The following is an 18,930-nucleotide window of genomic DNA, read 5'->3' as shown; positions in this document are numbered from 1 at the left end:
AATGTTTGCCTCTGTTACCATGCCAACGGGTACCCATAGCAACCGTGTTAAGGTTGTTTTGTATATTATAAAAAAAAAATCGGTGGCCACCGATTTTTGATAATTACAGAGAATTGATCTTAATAGATACGGAATGGGATTTGTTACACATGCAAAAAAACCAGTTGCTTTCTTTTAAATTAGTTAATTAAAAGTTGTTCATGCAAATAAACAATACTTTTGAGTCTGAAATCAAAAGGGGGGTGGGTTAAAATAGACAAAGTGAAAACGGAAGTTGGAAAATGAAACTAAGTAACGTGCTTAGCAGTACATGTAATCATAAGTTATATATTTATGTAACAGCAAGGTATGTTATCTCTGAAACATTTACAATAATACACATATTCTAGTAAGAGTGAATTATAGGTTTCTTTTGTTTCGATTTTACATGTTCATTTATTTTACTCACTTGTGATAATTGGTATAGTATAACGTTAGGGACCGAGGGTAATACTATAGTCACGATAAATCATGTAGCTACCCTCTTCAGTTCTTTCTTATATATAATCTGTATGAAAACGTATCTCAGCAAGATTAGTCGACACTGTCTGAAAAAAAATCTTCCGAAGAGAAGAGAATGTTATACGTTAGTCAAAATCGCAGAAACTATATACATCTCTCTCCCCCTCTCTCTCTCTCTCTCTCTCTCTCTCAAAATTCTAAATGTTTTAGTCTCATAGTCTCGATGAATCTTGCTGTGTCTCCACGAATCTTGATCAGATTATATGTAAACACACACACTCTCTCTCTCTCTCTCTCTCTCTCTCTCTCTCTCTCTCTCTTGCTCTCTCTCTCTCTCCACGAGATATTTACCATATCTGTCACCTGTATGTTTACAATGAAGCATGTTTGGGCAGTTAGTATAACAAATTCTACCCAAATTCTAAGCAAATTATATTAGATCTTCACAATTGGTCATTTAATACATGTGTTTCATGCCATCTATATCTACTTTCTACATTTGTACGAAAGAGTAAAAGTGAAAAAAAAAAAATAATGAAGCAGAAGTTGTATTTGCAGCACTTGACATGCATTTAATATTATGATTAACTTAATGTGTTTAAGCAGGGAAATATATGCCAGTACATATATATACATTCCTGGTGAAAGTGTGGAAGACACAATAGGTCTACATTTCTGATCATTACATCTATTTTTAGGTGAACAGTGATATACAGAGCAACTTATTACAATGTTTATGAATGTTGTCTTCCTGACCTGTTTATACTTCATCCAAGGACTGCCATATGGTTTACAGTCCAGGTTTCTCCCTGTATATTTTCGCTCTCATGGAATGTCCCTCACCGAAATCAGCCTCTTCAAACTCCTTCTTACTCCGTGGATGCTCAAAGCGTTTTGGGCACCTTTCGTGGATAAATATGGAACCAAAAAGTCGTGGCTTGGATGGAGTATGGTCGGACTTATCTTCACATGTTTAACAGGGGCCTGTACTCCTCCTCAGAACATTGTTCCCTTGGCCGGTGTGTTATTCCTATTCAATCTTTTGACTTCCACTCAAGATATAGCTGTTGATGGCATTGCTATACATGTTCTCTCAAAATCGGAACTGGGGTATGGAAACATCGCCCAAGTGGTGGGTTATAAACTGGGCTCTATATTTGGTGGCGGTGTACTGACATGGCTGAGCGACTACATGGAGTGGTCGTCTCTGCTCTTCAGTCTCGCCGTAGCGTATGTGATATCTCTGATGAATGTGGCTGTCCTTGTTCCTCAGACAGACGACTGTAAGAAAGAGTCAGAAAAGAAAGACTCCTCAGAAGAAAAAATTGCAGAGAAGGTGACGAAGAAAGTGTGGATTTTACAGCATTATACAGAAATCTTCCAGTCACCAGGAACATTGTGGATGATAGGCTTTGTTCTTCTATATAAACTTGGTGAGACTACAAATATGTATTTATACTTTACATATTAAACATGTAACATAAAACTCTTAACATTGATCACATCTTCATCATTTATGAAGAGTGTGTGTCACAGTGCTATATATTACCCTATATGCTCAGTTTGTCTATGTTTGGTTTTTGCTGACATGTTTTTATTAGAGAGAGAGAGCAAATACAGATTTTATAACCCAGTATTATACACGTTCTAAGCTTCTCCGTACCAGCATATATTTTCATTATTCACAGGAGAGCAAGGAGCCTTGAACATGCTTCCAATGTTTCTGATTGACAAAGGTATCCCCGCCTCCACTGTAGGTTTCTGGACGGGAGTGGTTGGACAGGTGCTCTCCATATTTGGTTCTATTGTGGGTGGGGCAGCAGTGTCTGGTACTTCGTAAGTTTCTTTGACATTTGAGTGCAGGTAACGAAGAGTGTACAATGTTAACATATGTTGACTTCAAGTCTATGCTAATAAGAAATAAACTATAGTTTATAATTACTGGCATCGTTGGATACCCAGGGGTGATTGCGTCTTTTTCTGATAAGTAAAAGACGGAATCACCCGTGGGTATCCAACGATGAATTACCGGTATGTCGTATGGTTTCTGGTTTCATTATGATATTAGTTTACACTTGTTATTATTATTTTGACTACTAGTATCCAAGGGATAACTAAATGCATATTGAGGAGTAGAACAATATGGACAATATTTTCTGTTTCAGGGTTACCATTTCCTTTCTACAAAATGTGTGTGCCTTCAGACTTGTACCCATGTTATTTACAACCCTTGTTATCTTCTCCTGGGTGGACTCCAGCCAAATCTGCTTCGGTAAGTGTATCATTCTTTCAACTGCATTGTATATGTCACATTATCAGAGTATACTGTGGAGTCATTTAAATTTGTGGGGCCTATTTTGATGGAATTTGGGATTTTTCCTTATTCGTGGGGTGTAATTTTGTCGATGTGCCAGTTTTCAGTTTTAGTAAGAAAGCCAACTTGATCAAAAATTGCTTTTCGTCAAGGATGTAAATTTGATGGGGAGGGCTACCGTCAAATACCACAAATTCTAATGATTCCACAGTATCACATATATATAGAGTTTTTTCCCTTGGACAAAAAATGATTTGTATATTGCAATCAGAGTTTTCATCCTTTATCTCGATTCCTTTACTTACCAGTACTTGCCATCATTTCCATGTGCCTGATGTTGTTGGTGAGTGGAATCGTCACCACGGCAACATTTACTCTGATGATGCAGTGTTCCAAGAGAGCCCCCAGCCATGTACAAGCCAGTCATTACACTACACTGGCTACCCTAGAGGTTGTGGGCAAACTTTTGTTCTCTGTGTCGCTGGGATCCGTTACAGATGCCATAGGATATGAAAACGTGTTTATACTGTTTCTTGTATTAACTACATTAGTGATCTCATTTCTACAAAGCTGTCCAAAGGAACTGATTCATCATCAGAAAGAAGTGTCAGTAAAGGACAAAAGTGAATGATTCTTTTATCTGACAGACTAGTAATAGATTTAAAAAGTTTAATGATTGCATTTAGTTTTGTCTTCCATATTGAAATGAAGTCATATTTGAAACCCAGATAATCCGCACCGGTACCGGTAATTGAGTATCAGTAGTTGTTAGATATTCATATGTACATCCCTCAAAAAAAATGTTTTCTCTCTTGATACCAGTATTTTAAAATAATCACAGTAAATCAGTCTACCTTATCTTATAACTTTGATTGTGAAATAACTCCTTGTAACACTTGAATGTACATGTTGGAAATTGAACACAAACTGACAATCAAGATGGGTAATCAAAATTGTTCGAAAATCAATGATCTCGATGTTACCTCGGTGTGTGTATGTATGTAGATGTATGCTAGTGTATGTACACCTGCTCATCTGGGTTTTGAGTTTGTAAGGGTTTTTAAACCGTGATGTGAATATGTATGATAGCATCAATCTCTATGCTTGACACAAAGCCTGAATTGTTGGGGTTAATTTAAAACAAACTTCAACAATTGAGTTTCTTCAATGATTTTTACTTTTTTATTTCACAACATCATATGAGCAACAAAATTTATTACTTGAATTTTTCATTTTACATGTATGTACTATGTAATTTTTCAACAAAGAATAGAATTATTTACATAGAAAATAATTCATAGATTTCTTCTTTGAATTTCAATAAGGTGCTTATGTATACATTTGGATCTCAAAGACTTTTACCTGTAAACACTTAATATTATTGCCTATAATTTTACATGCATAAAAAGCTGATATTCTTGCCAATAATGTTACATGTATCAAGATTGAAATAAAGAAGTTTGAGACCTATCTATATGATCTTGTCTTGCCAATGGTAAATTATTCTTGGTTGGTTCATAATAATGTATCAATACTGTTCAATGAACTGACACACATGAAATACTGTGTTTACATCCATGTTAATATTCCTCTTTGAGACAAGAATTTATTACATATCCTCCTCTGTATCCTCATCTAAATCGTATATGTTCATGTCATTATTTGTGTCTTGGATTCTGACAGCTCCAGATGAATAGGCAAACGCCATCATGGCCGACAGGGCAAACACTCCAGCTAAAACCATATTGCGCGTTTTGTTTGGAAAATCCAAGTCATTTTTCATTGCTTCATTCTTTTCTTTCTCTTTCTGACGCTGTCTTTCCATGTCTGAATATTACAAAAATAAATGAAACATATTAACCACTCACATTTTTTTCTCTTCATAATTTGCTATTTCATTGTGAAATATAACATTCCCAGACTCAAATTCATGTATTGACTGACCCTCTGGAGTTGGGGGGAAAAACCTGGACAATATTCTGTTGGTGTGGTTACAGAGATTTGAGAAGCCATTGATGTGTTTGACCAACTGACAAGAGATCAGCGGTCCCTTAATGAGAGGTGCAATGTACCCAAATACCATGGCATCTAAAGAAGTTGGACTGAAAAAAAAAACCAGAAAAAATAAAAACCATACATCTTTGAAAATACATGTAATGTAAAATGATATTGTAGTTTAATAATGCAAGTTTTTTTGCATGAATTAAATTTTTGGCATGAAATAAACTGTGTCCAATTGCAAAATATATACAGTTGTACAGTAGTAAATAATAAGCTAATAAAACCATTACCTATCTCCAAAGAAAAAATCTTGATCACCCAGCTTGTTAGATAAATGATTTATGCATTCTTTTGCATCCTTGTAAATCTGAATTGCAAGAAACATTTGTCAAGTTCAGAAAATAGAAATTGAACATTTCACATTTCTATATCCAAGTTTGTCTTCTAGGTGTTAAGTAATAACTAGTCAATGGCATTGTTTTTTGGGAGACAAAGCCTTTAAGACATAACCTCCTTGTTGATAGTAATGTTTTTATGAATTAATAGACAAAAAAGCACACATACATATTGCATAATAAATTTCATGGTATACTGCTCTAAAATTTAATTTAAAATGAAAACGAAGAAGCAACTTTGGCATCTTTTCTGAATTGCCCATTCAGTAGTGTACAGTATTCAACAATGGCTCTTCCCCCAAAATGCTATAATAATACGGTAATCACAAGGCACACTGAGTAACATCCACAACAGCACTGCAAAATGAAATTCAGAGCTAAAAATACATATCCATTGAAACTACCCGTACCTAGTTCTGATCAGATTTCAATATCAAGGAGGTTTCTAATTTGCCTTTTTTTTAAAAACATAATAAAAAGTAAATCTCTATGTAAAAATATTGAAGTCTTTAATTGCTTTCATACATGAAAATACAAATAATTAAATACCTCTAGAAAACTTTTCCATATACCCAAGCCTTACCAATTTATCAATCTCTTGTTCTGTAATATCTTGTTTCTGCAGTGGTGTGTACACAGCATCTGATGCTGATGACTGCATTTTCTTTGTCACATATAAACTGAGAGGAAACCCAGAGGCTTTGGCAAATAGTGGGCGGGTGGTTTCAGTATATGCATTGGCATCTAACCACCAGCTGTGTAACTGTGTTTGGAAAATAAGTAACACACAATAGGCATTTGAGACAATGAAGATAATACTCTTCAGGGTTTTCCTTTTACAACATGATTTTATTAGCCATTTGATTGATAAAGGATTACTCTTCCTTCTTGATATAAATTAAGGTATATTTTGTTGAAATATTTATAAATAATTCAGTCTGACATGAATCAAGTATCTATTTAGATTTTTTTTAAAGACTTACAAATGCTGGTTTTAATTTTTCCTCCAATAAGCATATGTATGCTTTGTTGTCAGCCTGAATCTTTCTGCTCATTGAGACATCATTTCCACAGTTCTGAAATTAAAACAATTCTAATGCAAACAAATAAGATTTCAAACAAAGAAGAATCAAAATTGTTAAAAAAAAATTCCAAAACCATATATTTAATACATGTAGCATCGATCATGCAATATTAAAAGAAAAATTAAAAGTGACAGTCAAACCTCTTTATCCTGAAACTTGATGGTACTATAAAAAACTTCAACTTATCAGAAAATTCAAGATATTAAGGTTTAACTTACCGTACTAAAAAAGAAAATATATAGAAAATTCTAAACCTCGTTAACATATGCAGGGCATTTGAGATAGAAATGTTTAGTTCATGCAAATGAACAAACTGTTCGGAACAAGCAATAATATGAAACATATCTCAAATACCTGTTCCTTCAAATGATCAAAAATTTTGATGATATCACATTTTGTTGTGTTTCCATCTCTGAACACCGGCAATGAACCTAAAAAGGAAATTTAAATGAGTTTTAATGGAAAATAAATGTCCATTAAGTTAAATACATGAAGATCGGGGAAATACTTCTAAACTTAAGATATTTTGTTATACCTGATGGCGATTTCAATGGATTGTTCCCTTGGGTTACTTTGAGTGGGATTCCCGAAAATCTACAATATGCCTGCAATATAAGAGAAATCAGTATACAGTTCGATTTTCCTCCTTTCATCCATTTGGATGTCTCAGGAATTAAATGTAGTTCGCACATAAATTCCGCGTGACAGTACTGTAAATAATCTTTTAAAAACCTCAATTGCTAGACAGTTATAATCGATTGAAGGTAGTCCCCAGTCCCCTGACCAAGATTCTAACTTTTTGACTTCGTCTCCCATTTCAGTGGAGGACGCGCGGGTTAAACGTTTTATTATTAACTTTAACGATTAATGTTTCGCTAATTTAATAAAAGTCATTTAACTTTTTATTAGCTTACTTAGCATATAGAACTATTTATATTATTCATCATTTTATAATCGTAAATATAGAGATGCCATATATGAATGGTTAATATAGGCTAAGAAAGTGTCTTTTATTCTTATCCGGATAAATTGCATTTTCACTTTTATCTAGCTTTAATACTATCCGGTGTGAAATTTGGTCGGGTTGTGTCTGTCGATTGCTGTCAAAATGAATGTCATTTTAGCAATTAAACAATACATCAGTAAAATGATCGAAGAAAGTGGACCAGGAATGAAGGTTCTTTTGATGGACAAAGAGACGGTAAACTTTTCTTTAAATTTCATTAAATTCGGGTTATCATGAAAGACTCATCTCAGGTGCCAAAAGTATGTTAATGTTTACCTTTTCTCTTTGTATTTCATGAAAGCCAATATTCCTCAGGGAATCGTGCCAGTGTTACTTCTGGACCGATTTTGATAAGATCTAAATCGATAAACACAGTTAATCTCAGCTGATATTGAAACACAGTATGCTTTATAATATCTTTAAACCACCAAGCTGTCTCTGCAGTAATGTTTACCACATAGTATAATGATATACTTACAGTGTGACATTTTGGAGAGGGAAGCCAATTACCTAATCACATTTTCACTCTTAATGTTAATGACTATAGATTCATTCCAAACATACACAGTTCGATCCATCTATCTACAGTATATAGGGAAATATTTGCCCCCGTTTTATTTTCACCCCTTTTCTCCCGTGTTGTCAGTGGGCCAATTTAAGACTGTGCAAATTTCAATGTTTCAAATTATCTCTCTTCAAACATAACTGTGTCTGGGCGAAACAGTTTGCAAGTGAAGAAGGGCGAAATTACATGGGGTCAAAAGTAACACTATATTCATTCACACTAAAGGCAACATGTTCAGTCTATATTATGCCATCATATAAGTAAAGGCTGATATCACTCAACAATATCCGTCAAAATGACAGAACTGAAAAAAAAATACAAAGGACTATATATGATAAGGGCCTAAAATGGCCCCCTAAAATGAACATCATCCTTTTACTATCATTCTTTGTTTTCTTAGTACAGATATATATGTGATGTGTTTACATAATATTCATTTTGGTTCAAGTGCCCACAATTTAGAAATATGACATTGTAAAGACAACCTTTTCCCGCCATTTTTGCATTTTTAGCGTAAAACAGCTTGTTTTCAAGCAGTTTTTCCTTCCGAAAGCATAGAGCGCATTCTTGAACAAATAAAATATTTTAATCAGAGATGTATCTAGCCAAGACTAATAAGTGACAAAAAAATTTTCCTTGTTCAAGCATGCGCTCTATATTTCCCATTCGTAAATAGATAAGAAAAATGTCAATTTTTGGCTGATTTTGATTGAATTATTGAATTGGCGTCACTTCTGACGTCATATACTGCCAGTGAGTGCAAATAAATTAAATAAATAGATGAAAAATATATTTTATATCAACTCTTCTAAAAAATTCGTTAACATTTTATTGTACCCAAAACACTTAAAAAATGGTGAATTATGGGGGCCAAATTTAACTCTTATCATATATAGTTCTTTGAAATTAGATAAAATATCATTACAGAAGAATAACACATATTTTTTTATCTTTCAATTAAAACAATTTTTTCAAGATGTTAGATTTGAAATGCTAGGTTTTTAATCATATCATAAAAATTGCTTTGGGCAAGAGTTTGGTACAAGATTAAAAATGAATGGACTGCCACCAAAAACCATGGTTTCAAGTTCAATATCTCAAAAATACATTTATCTATCATTATTCTCACATACACATGTTATCTATAGGGAAAGTTTCACCCTCACGGACCTGAAAGGCGACAAGAGGGCTTAGCCCTCTAACACAAGGTATCTTACTCCAAATTATGTGGGGTACCCCCTTCCATGAATTGCAATCATTTTTGTTTTCAATGGAAAAGCAGCTAACAAGTGTTTAAAATCAAATATGGCATGCTTGCCTTTATTTTCTACTATCCTTGTAAACAGGGACTATATTGACCATTGTACTTGAAGGTTGCAATCTAAAGTCAGATATTTGGACTTTCCTGTTCTAATTTGGCAAAGGATGTTTATTAGAACTTGTTTTAGTACATATATATGTTGTTTTTGAAATACCAACTTAAAAAAATGGTACCTGTACATTTATCAGAAAATAATTCCAATAATATAAATAGTCTTACTATGGTAGATTTCTGTTAATATCACACAACTTACTTTCAGACCAGCATTGTGAGTATGGTGTATGCACAATCGGAGATTCTGCAAAAGGAGGTGTACTTATTTGAAAGAATTGACTCCTCAGGCAGGGAGACCATGAAACATCTGAAATGCATCACATTTCTCAGACCAACTAAAGAAAACGTTGAATTTCTGGCTCAGGAGCTTAGGATGCCAAAATATGGATTGTATTACATATGTAAGGATCTTAACTTAGCTAAGAACACAAATAATCTTAAAGAATTAAAGATTTTTTTTTAATTTGAAAAGCCAAACATTCTAATTTCTAAGTTGAACTTATATGCTGTCTTGGATTGTATAGACTGTTAAAAACAACAGTTGTGGAGAAAACAACAATTGAAAAGTGTTGATATTATTTGTCTTTTTAGATTTTAGCAATGTTATCAGCAAGCAGGATGTCAAGGTTTTAGCAGAGGCAGATGACCAAGAAGTTGTTAGAGAAGTTCAGGTGAATTAAGTTTCAAAGCTTACTGTGGAATCATTAGATTTTGTGGTGGCTCAATTTTCGTGGAATTCGTAGGTAACTCTCATCCACGAATTAACATCTTCCACGAATTATATAATAGGGTTAAAAAGTCATATTTCGTTTTGTAGGTATAAGAAAATACACGAAATTACATTCCCACGAACCTATAAAATTTCAGCAATCCACGAAAATTGGCCCCCATGAAATTTGATGATTCCACAGTATTATTACTACCATATTAAAATTATTCTCATATGTCAACACCTAAGCTCTCTACAGTGATCGTAAACTTCATTTGTCAATTAATCTTGCAGGAATTCTTTGGGGACTACATAGCAGTAAATCCCCATTTGTTCACACTAAACATTCCAGGATGTTGCCATGTGAGTACTAGTAATTAGTAGTAGATATATATTTATAGGATTGATTGAGAATGGATACATTTTGTAGTACTCAGGGCAATATGGACTGTGTATATTGGCCTGGATAGCTCAGTGGATAGAGCTCCAGACTTTAGTTGCATTGGTCCTGGGTTTGATTCCTGGTCCAACCATATATTTTCATTATACATTTGCTCATTCCTTCTTTCCTTATACAGTATTTTTGTCCAATATATTTTTGTAATTCATGTAATGGAAAAAAAAACATGCTAAAATGCAGCGATCGTTAATAAGTTTTTGTTACAAGAAATATGATGTACCGGTATGTATACTGTTGAAACATTACCGGTAATTTGTAATCAGGTATTCAGTAAATCTGTTTTATTTACAATTAAACACAACTTATATATATTTGCAATATTATATACATGTATTTAAATCAATTTAATGATCAAATGCACTTCTTATCATGAAAGAACAAGGTTTTATTCAATGGGACTAACAAATACCTCCCTCTGTTGTCAGGGTCTGAACTGGTCACCAGGGTCATTGCCAAGGACTGTGGAGGGGTTAACATCAGTCCTATTATCACTAAAGAAGTGCCCAATGATCCGCTATCAAAACTCTTCTGAAATGGCCAGGCGACTTGCTGAAAATGTCAGGGTATGATTCAACGGTTTGGTGGGGGGTTTTTTCTATGAGAATTACAAAGTGCCCATAGTATTTATAACAATACCAGTAAATTTGCAAAATTTGAGTTCACTACAGTTGAGTTTTACTGGTGTATTATATTTACTAACAACATGCTGCATGTGCATGTTTTTATAGAATACCATAAACAGAGAGGCAGCCCTGTTTGAATTTCGTAAAACAGATGTAGCTCCTGTTTTGATAATCTTGGACAGGAGAGATGATGCTGTGACTCCACTCTTAAATCAGGTAACAAGGAAACATTTTAAGTTTACAAAATGAAAACAGATCGAGGGTTACATTGAGGCTATTGATACATTTACTTTACAGTGGCGTCAGAAGCAATTTAATTGAAAATGGGGAGGGGGGGGGGGGCCCTAGACTTATTACAAATCTTGACAGACAAAATTTTTAAAGGGGGGTGGTAGACTTATTATAATTAGACATCTTGACAAGGAAACAAAAAGGTTATGGTTATTTCTGTCTAACTTTGCCAAAAAAGTGGGGGCGGGATGGGAGGGGGGTGGAAGGGGGGGATAGACCCCTGGTTTTGATGCCTATGCTTTAGAGACTCTTGTAAGAGAGTAAAATCATGACTAGATATCAGTGAAATCTCCTTCAGAAAAATTAGTACAAAAAATGACTTTCTGAATCCATACTAAATTTTATTTCATTTTTGTTTCAAATATTGTTCAACACATATTGAATTGTTCACACATTTATTTAAAGTACTAGAATATAAGTTGAAACTGATTTGCCTCCCTAATGTCAATGAAAACATTTTTTTTTTTTTAACAGTGGACATATCAAGCCATGGTACATGAACTGCTTGGAATCAACAACAACCGCATCAATCTGTCTGATGTACCGGGGATCTCCAAAGACCTGAAGGAGGTGGTCTTGTCAGCAGAACATGATGAGTTTTACGCAAATGTAAGTGCATTGTTCCATATCAAAGACATGTAGCCTATCACAGAAATTTTAGCACAATAGATATATAGTTTTGTAAATACCGGTACTAGTATTTTGTATACAGGGGTAAATGGATAATAAGAGATGAATTTCTCCTTGTTTATCCTTGGAATTTTCTATTTCTTTACAGAACATGTATAATAACTTTGGAGAAATAGGAACTAACATCAAGGATCTGATGGAGGATTTCCAGAAAAAATCACAAAGTACGGCAAAAGTGGAATCAATAGCTGACATGAAGGTATCTTCAAAGACCCTAATATTACTTTTTCTGTGCCAATGCTGTGTAAGAAAGAGAATCAAATTTTTTGTTAAAAGAAATGATAGTTATGAGTACTGGTATAAGAAAAGAGAAATGGGAAAATGTTCTGAATTCATGTACAAATTAAAATATCTGTTCCAGGCTTTCATAGAGAATTACCCTCAGTTTAAAAAGATGTCTGGAACTGTTGCTAAGCATGTGGCAGTTGTAGGTGAATTATCTCGATTAGTCAATAAACATATTCTTATGGAAGCCTCCGAATTGGAGCAGGAATTGGCTTGTCAAGGGGACCATTCTGCTTGTTTACAGGTAAATTTGAGTCATGATGTCATTGCAATGTATCATTTACATTTGAATATTGATCAGAATTAGCAAATAGGAATCAATTGATTTTTTTCAGAAGATAAAATCTCTTTTGTCCAATGAAAAGTTGCAGCCCGTGGACATGTTGCGTCTGGTGATGTTGTACGCCCTGCGATATGAAAGTCATAGCAATAACGACATCTCAGGACTGCTGGACGTTCTACGCAAAAAAGGAGTCAGCGACAAACAAAGGAGTGTAGGTCTCCAAATATTAAATCATGTTTTTTGGTGCTAAAGATAAATCTTGACCTTTTACAAAATACATGATATATATATGAATTTGGTTTTAATCCTGTTGAAGATGAAGATTTCAAGTTTTTGTCAGCATAGTCTTATGGTAACTACATTTACAAGTAGATTTAGTTCTAAAGTATAAAATTTCAATTTTAAAAAGTGGAAATTGTGGGCATACCAGTTTTACAGAACTATACACCTATTTTCCAATTTTCTTGTACACTGGTTAAAATAGCAATTATTTTAAAATCCTTAGTTTCACTCTCTGTATTCAATTTAGTGTTAGTGTTAGTCTACATTACTTTTCCTAGATTGTTTTCTAAACAACAATATTTGAAACTGGAGAAATGTGATTTAATTTAAAGTTGGTTCCGGCTGTTTTGGAATATGGTGGTCGTAAAGCGCGCGGGAGTGATCTGTTTGGTAATCAAGATGCTGTGGCTATCACAAAGAAATTTTTCAAGGGATTGAAGGTAAAACTGTACTGGTACCATTACGATCTATTGGAGTAGTTCTTATTCAGCTTTTGGAATGTTCCAGTCATAAGAGGATTTTATATTAAAACATTACAAAACCAATATCTTGGCCATCTTATTGAAATTATGGTAGCCAGAAATGATTTTATTCATTATAGTTGTTTAAATACTGTATTGCTTTTTATTCATAGGGAGTTGAGAATATCTACACCCAACATAAGCCTGTGTTATACAATGTTTTGGATCAGCTTATTAAGGGCAAGTTAAAAGAAGGAAGCTTTCCGTATCTCGGTACAAGTGTTCTCAGAGAGCGGTAAGTTTCATCATGCACATTTGTTGTCTCTCACAAACCTCTCACTTGGTTTTATCTATATCCCATTGCAGATTTTTAACGTTTACCAAGAATTGTGCTCTTTGGAAGCAATAAACAAGTTTGTGTTAATGAACTTGTATTTGAATTAGCAGTTTTAGAAGTTGGTTAGTGAATTTAATTGAACCAGGCAAGCGATTCTCAATTTCGTTGGTTTCACTGGATGGCAATATGGAAAATATTAACCTTAAAACTATTATTTTTTCACCACATGCAAACTATCAACATTGATACGATTGTTTGTAAAACTGACTTAATGTTACCATATGTTAAATGTGTTTTGTAAATTGATTCCCCAGGCCCCAGGATATAATAGTGTTTATGATTGGAGGGGCCACGTACGAGGAAGCTCTGACTGTTCACACACTTAACAGATCCACCCCAGGGGTCAGAGTGGTCCTCGGATCCACCGCAGTTCTTAATTTCAAAAGGTCAGATTTGATTATTTTTCATTTGGGTCAAAATAAATAAGTGGGTCTTTCCTATTTCAGCATGGGAAAGGGGTAGGTAGTGTAGGAAACTATATTTAAGCATTTTATTGCTGTTTTCAAACTTTAATAGTAAGATGTCTCTAAATGTAACATTACAAATACGCTGAACACAGATTTATTATTTCTTGCTAATGACCTAGTCATTTCTTGAAACATCAAAGAGATCAAGATAAATATTTTAGAAGAGAAACTCATGTTGATTTTTTATGGATTATATTTTCTTAACAAAATCTCAACAGTTCAAGGTTGGCTTTTACAAATTTGAGCTGGTTAGGTAACAATATTATCATATGATTTATTTTTTTTTTGGTCTAGACAAGTTTCTGAGGTAGAACGATGTATTAAGGAAGAAATGAAAATTTGGTGGACATTAACATATTGTAATGTGTATTTGTAGTTTTATGGATGAGGTCATTCAAGCTGTCCAAGGCCAGTCTTCCAGTCGTTTAGGGTCGAGATGGTGAGCCAGACCAATGCTTGATATGTGACAAATAGCTACAGACATTGTTTTATTGCACGCAGACTAAGTGTGTAATGTTAAACCAAGTATTGACTGAGATTGCAATCTTTTATATTGAACAAATTGTGACCAGTGCAGTATGTAAACTATTTATTGATCATTCCAATAGCAATGCCATCTTTTAGGATAGCTTTCTCCAAAATCCAAATGAATGTCATTTTCATAGATGTCATGAATTGTGTTGCTTATGAGTGGAACATTTTATAGTTTATCGGATAAGTAGAAGTTGAACACAATTATAATGTGCATTTTTTATGGTCAGAAAATGTACTAATCATTAGTTATGAATTCAAAAAATATATATCAAAACCATTAAACATATCCTCTAGCTGCAGAAAAATTGACCTCTCCTAACAAATTTCTTAATAAATAAATCATTTCAAATCTCATTCATACCAATCATACATGTACTTGTTGGGCAAACATACCATGGAGATACTTTAATTTCATTAATGTTTACAATACATGTACTTGTATGTTGTATATAGATTTAATTACTACAAAGAAAAATTTATTTAAGGGTTGATAATGAACATGATAAAAATTTTAAACTATAGGGATTGTGCAATACCAAATACTTGTAAGTGTAAATATCTATGCATTTGTTGTTCACAATCTTAACATTTAAAATAAAAAGCATGAAAAAGAAAATCGTGTCTTATCGATTTTTTTTCTTTTAACACAAAATACTGGGATATGGGATGTGTGTTCATGTGTTCTATTCAGGGTTTTCTTGAACATTGACCAGTCTTTAACTTTTTATGAAACGTCAAATTATTGGTCCATTAGAATTATAGTGTTAAAGCCCCTTTAACAATTGGCGCACGAGCACTTTACAACACTTTGCGATCGGAATATTTAGATTCGCACGAACTCTCTCATACGTTGCACGAGCTCTCGCTTACGTTTCACGAGCTCTCGCATTTGTTGCATGCGTTTTAGTGCTCGCATCAAGTCTCCTCAAAATAGTGGACTTGCACACTATTCCGAATGCGATCCAAATCATTCGCAGTGCAACGCACGAACCATAGTACGAACTTTTTACAACGTTTTGTGTACTAGTACTTGCAAGAGTGATGCACGATTTTTAAAGGTCGTAAGATGAATCGTTATTGTATATGCGTGTGTTTTGCGACCATGAGACTGTTGCTCAACGTGTCTCATGTAATCTTGCAAAGTTTTACTACCGTTGCACGACTTATCAGCCTCAATATGCCATACTTTGCTACTACAGGCACGTAGCATCAGGGGGGGGGGGCTGCTGCGCCCCCCCCCCACTTTTTCTCGCACCAAATAATTTTCTTAAATTTACATAGTAAAAATTGAATTATCATTGAGTCCCCCCCCCCACTTTTTTGGTAGTACGTAAAAAATTGGAATAGAAATGAGAGAAATCGAAGTTATCTATCTACGCCCCCCCCCCCCCCCCCGGATGGGATTTTGAAGATTTTTGGAAACTGCCTTTTCCCTCTTTTTTTTATTTGCTTGTCAAGATTTTTTGGATGAGTGTGCCCCCCCCCCCACTTTCAGAATCGATGCTACGTGCCTGTACTAGTATATATACCATGTACAAGCATCTCTGTTTCAGACCACAATTGACAATATACATTTATTGCATGATGGTGATCGAGGAAAATTTGTTTTTCTGGGGTAATAAATCTTCATATTCCCTGAACATTACTGCAACAAACGTTTTATTTTACCGAACAACATATGATTATACAAAATACGTTGATTTCTATAAATTGGTTGACTTTCCAATAACAATAACGTCGTGATTGTTTGATTTCCTATGTTACTGTCTCACTTTTCTTTCATAATTTTGAATCATAGATAGTTAAATTGGTTTCGTGATCTAAAGAGAATCATAATGATTAAATATTTTTGATTTAATCATATCTTCTCATCGTATGCTCATATCAGCTTTTTTATTCCTATGAAATCACCTTATCATGTGACTTTCTAGATCAATCAGATATAATAGAATAATCATATTGAGGTATAATACTAAATGCTGCTGCATCTCTGTTTCTTCTTGGGCGGCATCTCTTGCTTTCAACTATGTCTACTGAAGAGCGTCGGAAATTTGCGGTATATATTCCCTCTCTGACTCGCACGAGCATTCGTACCATGGAACGCATGATCGCATGTCCAATCGCATTGGCGCACGTTCAATCGTCCGATCACCTGGTCTCTCGCGCGATCCTATCGCCTTATCTTTCAACAGTCGCTTTCGTTGTACAACAGTCGCATATAGACGCAAGATATATCGCAAGGTTTTATGCGTTTACATCGCACAGCGCTCGCTTAGATCGTGCAAATTTCGTACGAATACTTTTTCAAATGCGATTATTTCGGCAACAGTTTACGATAAATATCTAATTTTTTCCGTCGCACGAATATTTTGTCGCATCTGCTCGTGTGCCAATTGTGAAAGACTTAAAATTACAGAAAACAATTCGCATTGGCGCACGTTCTATCGTCCGATCATCTGGTCATTCGTGCGATCCTATCGCATTATCTTATATGTACAACGCTCGCTTTCAATGTACAACAGTCGCGTATAGACGCAAGATATATGGCAAGATTAAATGCAATAATGTTAATAGGACGGTGTGTTGGGTCATGCTGTCATAGAAAGACGGATGTGTTAGCTTGACGGCGGGTTGTGTGACAGCGCAACACGCTGTTGTGCTTTTGCAAATGGCTCTATCTGGAGAACATGGAGAACAAGTTATTGTAAATATGTTGTATGTGCATGTATAAAAAAGGACCCTTTTTATACATGCAGATACAATATTATACAATTATCCAATGCTTGAGCAGTCAATAGACCCGAATATTTCTCCCGCTGTGCAGGGAACAGCGCAGTATGATCTATTGCCCGAGGCCAACGGCCGAGGGCAATAGATCATACTGGGCTGTTCACTGCACCAAGGAAAATTTTTTTTGGGTCTATTGACTGTTCAGACATCAAATAATTGTTTTATTACCTAATTCCGTTTTTAGTGTTTTGTGTTCACTATTATAAATTACAGAAGGTTTTCATACCATTCTGCATTCAGGTCAATACAAAGATAACCTAAAAGATCAATTTTAGGAACAATAGTAACATAAACATTATAAAGTTATCTTTTAATCTTGTAGCAATTAAACGTTTTCAAAAATACGTTGTCGGTCTAATAGATCGCAGTCTATTGACCGGCGGTCTACTAGATCGCAGTCTATTGACCGGCATCTCAATAGATCACTTTCAAACCTGAATACACATACAAAATAGACGAAAATATTTAATCTGTAATAAAACAACAAAATCCCTTTGATTAGGTAATAAATATGTATAATCGGTTTAAAACTCAAGATCAGTGGGATATTTTTACCGAGGTTTTAAAAGAAGATAATCATGCCATCGTGTACTAAACACGGAAGAGTCGTTAGAAACATAAGCTAGTTTAACCAATTACTCAAAATTGGTTAACTGCATGCATGGTCACTTTTGAACCCACGGAAAGCGTTTTACTAATATAGATTTTCTATACGTTTCGCTAATGAACCAACAGGTTTTCTTCATACTATACAGTTGAAATCAGTCTAATGTAGAGAAATCCCATAAGTTTTCACAAACTGATAACTACATGTAGTTGTTAATTTTTTTGCCAGATGGAGTATGATTTAACTTTATTTTGGCAATTTTAGGGGTGCCCCTCTAAATTCGTCACTGCGTTACATGACAGTACACTAGAAAATATCAATAAATATTCAGATTACATGTATGTGTTGAAAAAATATTACATATGTATTTGTTAAAAAATCTCCAGTTTCCCTGAGTTTGAAAGGCACTGGCAAAAATATGTGACTCAATTTATTTTCTTTAAACATGAGATTTAAAAAGTAATGAAATGAATAGAACCGTTTTAACAGGAGCTTGGACTTTGGGTAGTTGTGTCAAACAGCATTGTGACGTAGGCCTGTCTATTCATTGCTGGGCATTCAGCAATGGCTCTTTAAAATTAGAACCATTTTAACAAGAGCTTGGACTTTGGGTAGTTTTTTTAAACAGCAATGTGACGTAGGCCTGTCTATTTCATTGCTGGCCACTCAGCCATTGCTCTTTAAAATCAACAGGATTTGTCTGGCTTTGGGCTAAAACTACGCAATCGGTGCATATTTCGCTTGAAACCGCGTCACTTTTAACTTGTTTTGACGCAAGAAATAGATAACTACGTCCAACCGAAAGTCCA

The 18,930-nt window shown here is 34.5% G+C and overlaps 3 protein-coding genes across 3 annotated transcripts; 2 read left to right on the top strand and 1 right to left on the bottom strand.

Moving 5' to 3' along the window:
• Positions 1–225: 225 nt before the first annotated feature.
• On the top strand, positions 226–3,588 carry LOC105319625 (major facilitator superfamily domain-containing protein 3). Its single transcript, XM_011417222.4, has 5 exons — positions 226–346; positions 1,200–1,934; positions 2,190–2,337; positions 2,667–2,773; positions 3,124–3,588. Exons 2-5 carry the CDS (start codon positions 1,232–1,234, stop codon positions 3,444–3,446), a joined length of 1,281 nt encoding a protein of 426 aa, XP_011415524.3. The 5' UTR covers positions 226–346; positions 1,200–1,231; the 3' UTR covers positions 3,447–3,588.
• Positions 3,589–4,172: 584 nt separating this feature from the next.
• On the bottom strand, positions 4,173–7,168 carry LOC105319623 (metaxin-1). The gene is made up of 8 exons (XM_011417221.4): positions 7,029–7,168; positions 6,832–6,901; positions 6,651–6,727; positions 6,195–6,287; positions 5,795–5,974; positions 5,107–5,183; positions 4,760–4,917; positions 4,173–4,642 (listed from the first exon to the last, which is right to left on the bottom strand). The coding sequence occupies exons 1-8, from the start codon at positions 7,110–7,112 to the stop codon at positions 4,425–4,427; spliced, it is 957 nt and encodes a 318-aa protein (XP_011415523.4). The 5' UTR covers positions 7,113–7,168; the 3' UTR covers positions 4,173–4,424.
• Positions 7,169–7,340: 172 nt separating this feature from the next.
• Positions 7,341–15,324, top strand: LOC105319628 (vacuolar protein sorting-associated protein 45). The gene is made up of 14 exons (XM_034467900.2): positions 7,341–7,497; positions 9,448–9,643; positions 9,834–9,913; positions 10,246–10,314; positions 10,837–10,974; positions 11,140–11,250; positions 11,800–11,934; positions 12,104–12,214; positions 12,377–12,544; positions 12,636–12,794; positions 13,198–13,305; positions 13,500–13,621; positions 13,978–14,109; positions 14,567–15,324. The coding sequence occupies exons 1-14, from the start codon at positions 7,405–7,407 to the stop codon at positions 14,631–14,633; spliced, it is 1,689 nt and encodes a 562-aa protein (XP_034323791.1). The 5' UTR covers positions 7,341–7,404; the 3' UTR covers positions 14,634–15,324.
• Positions 15,325–18,930: the final 3,606 nt, after the last annotated feature.

Source organism: Magallana gigas, chromosome 6 (genome assembly GCF_963853765.1).
Source record: "Magallana gigas chromosome 6, xbMagGiga1.1, whole genome shotgun sequence".
Lineage (NCBI taxonomy): Eukaryota > Metazoa > Mollusca > Bivalvia > Ostreida > Ostreidae > Magallana > Magallana gigas.
This window is presented reverse-complemented; position numbering and strand designations above follow the sequence as displayed.